We start from the raw sequence: 6,374 nt of genomic DNA, 5'->3' as shown, positions 1-6,374 counted from the left end.
AGGTAATAAAATGGCGGCGAAGGTGTGGCTATTGGGGGAGGCTGGAGGCCTTATTATAATAATAATAATAATAATAATAATAATAATAATAATAATAATAACTCTATAGGTCATCACTGCCTCTCGCCAGCTCCATTTATGAAAACAATAATTAATATAAATCTCATTAAGATTCAGGTATTTTGTTATTTACTTTTTTATTTTTACAGTGTGGATGGTCCTTCTCCCTCAAAAAAATGGCGTCCAAACTCAGTAATCTATATACTAGAAGGATTTCACTTAGGAACTTTTAAGGAACCAGCACAAAGTGAAGACACCGTCGGGGAATCTCAGAAAAATATCTCCATTACTGAGAGATTTTCCATTTTCAAGAGCCCAGTCACAGTGAGTGGATACGGAAGATGGAGGGTTAGGTAATGCATTATCTCCCTTGTGATATATGTATACGGTAATGTGTGTGTGTGTGTATGTGTGTGTGTGTGTGTTATATGCACTTTATTTATAATGCGTGTCTATGAATGCACGAGTATACTGTTTGTGTCTGTATAAACATATAAGTATATACAATTGTAAGTGTACATGTACGAGTATGCATGTGATGTTTTCGTCGAGAAAAGGGGGTAAAAGAAGTTTGGAGGAAGAAGGGGGTTAACAGTTCAGGGGCTGAATAAGTGTAGATGGAGTTAATACAGTGCAGTAATTGATGGAATGATTATCTGCCTTGCTACTGACTAGCAAATTTAATAGTGTGGTGAACTCATGCTATTGTACGAGGTATTGTAAATAATTTAGACACTGGCCGAACAATGTTTATATGCCCCCATCCTTACTAACCGAGTCTGGTCTAAGGAAGTTTTATATTGCCTGGACGAGAAAATTGGGGTTTGTGATTTACTTTTTGAGATTTGGTGCCGTATGGTTGGTGTTACTCTCTGGTGGGAGTCTTGGTAGTTTTAGCTCGAATCGTTCTACTGTATATTTTACCAGATCATTCTGGCCAAACTGTTAAACTCCCTATCCCTGGTCACTGTGTATTTCGGCCGTTGTTATATTATAGGAGTGTCCTTCATCTGTAGCGAATCTTAGGGCTTCGTTCTGGACCACCTGTAGTTTTAATAATCTGGGTGGTACTCAGCATGTGAAGGGGGACCGTTTGATTGGATAGATTAGTATCGGTATGATGAATAATTTTACCATGAGTAATCTTATTTCTTTAGGCAGTGCGGTGAACTGCATAATGTTTTTAATCCTCTCTTTGCAATATCCTTTCTGGTTTGGATAATTATATTCATGCCATAAGGGCGCCTCTGTTCCTATTGTATATTTTATCTGAGTATTATGAATTTAATGTGCCTTATGTCCTCAACATCCCTGCCTTCCTTTCCCAACCACCCAACAGCACCTCTCCCTCCCTTACAACTGCCCAACAATTCTTTCCTTCCCCAACCACCGCCTTATACCCCCTTCCTCCCTCCCTCACCAGCGCCCATCACCCTCTCCTCTAACACCTCCCAACACAGCTCCCTTCCCCACAACCAAACACGGCGGGAGCCTGGAGGAGGAGTAGATTGTGGAGTAATATATATTGAGGGGCCACTCTACCGAATGACCACCGCCCCTCCCTCCACCGCACTCTCTGCAAAAGTTGTTGGACAAAATCCCATAACTTCATCTGATCTAACCTAACCTAATCTAGCCTGGCGTAGCCTAACATAACATAAATTATCTGTTCATTGTCCGTACAACTCTCTTTTGTGCAGTAACCAGAGATTGTGTTTTTGAAGACCCAGAGGCCCCCCATAGTGTGTGACAGTGTATCAAGTGTTAGTAAACAAGATCATGATAGATTTCTTTCATTGCTGTGAGAGTGAGTGACTGTCGAATGTGATACATGATACGGCACTGTTTATTGATTTTACTGTGAATGGCGTGTATGTGGTTTCTCCAGTTAAGTTTCTCATCAACAATAACTCCAAGGAATTTGGTATTTTGTTCGCGTTTGAGGACTATATTACTAAGGTACAGGGGGTCCAAGTCTGGAGGTAAGTTTTTTCTTCTGTGAAAGATCTCAAGGTTTAAGGTCAGTTTATTACGTATTACCCAGGTCCCGACTTAAGTTAATTCAGTGTTCATAGTTCTCATCAAGGAAAGGAGGTCTGAGTTGCTGGCATAGAGATTACTATCGTCTGCAAATAAGTTGTATTTTATGAGTGAGCTGGCATGGACTATGTCGCTTATGTACAACAAAAACAATACTGGACCGAGAATTGAACCTTGGGGGACTCCATACAAGATTGGCGAGGAGTCAGATTGGTGGTTATTATAACAGACATACTGCATCCTGCTGGACATATATGAGGTAAACCAATTGTGGGACAGGCCCCTAACGCCGTAATGTTCAAGCTTTGAAAGGAGGATGGAATGGTCGACAGTATCGAAGGCTTTAGAGATGTCCAAGAATATACCGACTGCGAACTGACTGTCATCAAAGGAATTTAAGATGTCATTAGTAAAGGATAGCAGAGCACACTCAGTAAACCTTCTAGCTCTAAATCCAAACTGGGAGTTTGTAAAGATGTTATTGGCATTGCAGAAGGAATTTTGTCTATTACATGCTAGCTTTTCCAGTATCTTACTCAAGGCTGGGAGGACTGATATGGGGGTTGTAATTCTTGAAGAGACCCTTGTCCCCAGATTTTTTATAAGCCGAGTGGATTTTAGCAATTTTCAGTTTATCAGGAAAGACACCACTAGTGAAGGAGTTACAAATGTGGAGGAGAACAGGTAGCAATAAGTGGGCCACTTTCTTAATGATGCTCATTGGTATATTGTCTTCGCCTGCTGCTGCATCTTTGGACATTTTTATGATGGCCAGTAATTCATCTGCTGTGACAGGGGATAAGAATAGTTCATTTTGCTGTCTGTTTTGCAGGTACGCTCTAAATTCCTCATGGTGATCAGGTGAAGGTGAAGGTGACGGGTGAAAATGAATGTGATGGGTGAAGGTGAAAGTGGCGGGTGAAGGTGAAGGGACTGTTAAAGGTGAAGGTGACAGGTGAAAGTGAAGATGACGGGAGAAGGTGAAGGTGATGGGAGAAGGTGAAGGTGACGGGTTAAAATGAATGGACTGTTAAAGGTGAAGGTGAAAGAGACAGGTGAATGTGATGGGTGAATGTGAAGGTGACGGGTGAAGGTGAAAGTGGTCTGTGAAGGTGACGGGTGAAGGTGAATGTGACGGGTAAAGGTGATGATGATGGGTGAAGTTTGTAACATTTTATGTACCTAATTTAATGTAACATATTTTATGTAACAAATTACTGGTTTATTGTCTTTTTAATTCTTTATACTTATTTATTTATTTCACTTACTCTTACTGTTTCTTTTACCTATTCCTGTTATTCTTTCTCGTTACACTCGTGAGAGGTGGAGAGGGTGAGGTATGTAATGGCCCCTGTCTCATCAACAGAAGTATTATACAAATGGGTTCTTTACAGTTGATTTATATTCAAATTCACTCCCTGTAACTTTCCACTGGCTATGAGTTGTCATGTTGTCAGTTTCCTTGGGGTGCGGCTCATTTGACTGTATGTCAGCACTTGTGTCAGCTCGCATAAGCCTGCGCCCATTGCTAGTCAGACTCAAACACTTACATCGAACGGGCGTTGATTCACGGTCTATATACATAGCCACCGTCCTCTCTCTTCACGCTCATAAATAGTGGAAGTTACGGTTGATCTACACTCAGGAATTATACAAACAATACTTTTTAATAAAAGAAGAAACTTCGATTGGGTTTCATTACTAAAGCGCAATATAACTTTGAATTAACCAGCCGGTTCAGGGAGGTAATTGTTTATGGTTGCGGTCGGCTTTTGATAAAGGCTTACAGTTGGCCCTCCCTCACACACCAGCCAGGGAAGACTCAGAGAAGCTGGTTAGGGGAACTAAGATACAATACTTCACGGAGGGGAAATATAGGACAGTTATTGTATATAGGACTCACCGTATTACTACATAATACCAAGACATTTATAACACATCAGTCTTTCTTAATGGTTACTGTATTTATTGAAGTCTTTCTATTAGGGTTTGACAATTATACTTCAAAACAATAAACCTATCTTCTTAACTAAGGGGTCCATGACTCACAATACATTTCGGGAAACGGATCAAACCTAATAGGTACTCACATTATAGCCGCCATATGAGGAGGTGACACCCAGGACACAACCACACTTAACTCTGACCAAACACAGACTCCGCTTTCCAAACTGCGTCAGCCCACAAGGGACGCCACAACTTTCATGACTTCAAGCCTCATTGGCTTTCTCATTGGTCGAAGACAGGCCTAAGGCCTTCATACTATTGGATCGAAATTGGTGGGAACTCTCAGGTGGAGGGAAACTCATGACATTGTTACAAGCTGAAGGTGAAGTGACAGGTTAAGGTGAAGGTGACGGGTGAAGGTGACGGGTAAAGGTGGCAGGTGAAGGTAACTGCTGAAGGTGAAGGTGACGGGTGAAGGTGACGCTTGAAGATAGCGGTGACGGGTAAAGGTGAACATGACGGTTAAAGTGAAGGTGACGGGTAAAGTGAAGGTGACGGGTAAAGGTGAAGGTGACGGGTAAAGGTGAAGGTAACGGGTAAAGGTGACGGGTGAAGGTGACGGGTGAACGTGATGGCTGTAGGTGAAGGTGACGGGTAGAGGTGATGGTGACGGGTGAAGGTGACGGGTAAAGGTGAAGGTAACGGGTAAAGGTGAAGGTAACGGGTAAGGTGAAGGTAACGGGTCAAGGTGACAGGTGAAGGTGACGGGTGAAGAAGGTGACGGGTGAATGAGAAGGTGACGGGTGAAGGTAAAGGTGACGGGTAACAGTGTCGCGTGAAGGTGACGGGTAAAGGTGAGGGTGGCAGGTGAAGGTGACACGTCAAATTGAAGGTAACTGGTAAAAGTGACGGGTGAAGGTGACGACACTCCTCCAGGTTGTATATCAAGGGTAATGATTGGCCATTGTGAGCCAAGGTGATGCGTGACTATCTTATCATCACTACTGTGGGACCTCCTCTCTCTCTCTCTCTCTCTCTCTCTCTCTCTATACCCCTCCCTCTCTTACACACATCACCCTCACTCATCCACACCTCTTATCCTCCGTCCCCTCTCCCTCACTCTCCCACACCTCTCACCTTCCTTCCCCTTTCCTTTACTCTCCCACACCTCTCATCCTTACCACTATCCCATAGCTATCGTCCTCCGTCCCCTCTCCCTCACCTCTCATTCTCCAACCCCTCTCCCTCACTCTCCCACACCTCTCACCTTCCTTCCTTTCCTTTACTCTCCCACCTCTCATCCACACCACTATCCCATAGCTCTCGTCCCCTCTCCTTTACCTCTCATCCTCTGTCCCCTCTCCCTTACTCTCCCCAACCTCTCATCCTCCATCCCCTCTCCCCTCACTCTCCTACACCTCTCATCCTCCCGTCCCCTTTCCCCTACTCTACCTCTCATCTTCCGTCCCCTCCTCCTCTCCTCTCCTCTCTCCTCTACTCTCATCCTCTCACCCCCCCCCTCTCACTCCCCTCTCCCTCTCCACTCTCCCACACCTCTCATCCTCCATCCCCTCTCTCTTCTCTCTCCCCCCCACCCCTCTCATCCCTCTCTCCTCCTCTCTCTCTCCCCACCTCTCATCCTCCATCCCTCTCTCACTCTCCCCACCTCTCACCCTCCATCCCCTCTCTCTCCCTCTCCACACCTATCCATCCTCCATCCCCTCTCTCCTCTCTCCCCACATCTCACCCTCCATTCCCTCTCACTCTCCCACACTCTCATCCTCCATCCCCTCTCTTACTCTCCCACCTCTCACCCTCCTACCCTCTCCCTTACTCTCCCACCTCTCATCCTCCACCCTCTCTCTCTCTCCCACCTCTCACCCTCCATCCCACTCTCCCACCCTATCATCCTCCATCCCCTCTCCCTTACTCTCCCACACCTCTCATCCTCCATCCCCTCTCTCTCACTCTCCCACCTCTCCCCCTCCATTCCCTGTCTCTTACTCCACCCTCTCACCCTCCATCCCCTCTCTCTTACTCTCCCACACCTCTCACCCTCCATTCCCTCTCCTTACTCTCCCACACCTCATCCTCCATCCCCTCTCTCTTACTGTCCCACACTCTCACCCTCCATCCCTCTCCTTACTCTCCCCACCTCTCACCCTCCATACCCTCTCTCTACTCTCTCACACCTCTCACCCTCCATCCCCTCTCTCTTACTCTCCCCACCTCTCATCTTCCATCCTCTCTCTTACTCTCCCACCTCTCATCCTCCATCCCCTCTCTTACTCTCCCACCTCTCACCCCTCCATCCCCTCTCTCTTACT

At 45.5% G+C, this 6,374-nt stretch overlaps 1 protein-coding gene across 1 annotated transcript in view; it reads left to right on the top strand.

The window, feature by feature from the left end:
* Positions 1-4,352, top strand: part of LOC121873070 — a 33,470-nt gene extending 29,118 nt beyond the window's left edge. The window contains exons 2-3 of the mRNA XM_042376387.1: positions 284-384; positions 4,257-4,352. Coding sequence (XP_042232321.1) covers positions 284-384; positions 4,257-4,352 — 197 coding nt within the window. The remainder of the gene's footprint in view (positions 1-283; positions 385-4,256) is intronic.
* Positions 4,353-6,374: the final 2,022 nt, after the last annotated feature.

This window comes from Homarus americanus, unplaced genomic scaffold (genome assembly GCF_018991925.1).
Source record: "Homarus americanus isolate GMGI-L3 unplaced genomic scaffold, GMGI_Hamer_2.0 scaffold11022, whole genome shotgun sequence".
NCBI classification, from domain to species: Eukaryota; Metazoa; Arthropoda; class Malacostraca; order Decapoda; family Nephropidae; genus Homarus; species Homarus americanus.
The sequence above is the reverse complement of the archived record's forward strand: the minus strand, read 5'-3'. Positions and strand labels throughout refer to the sequence as shown.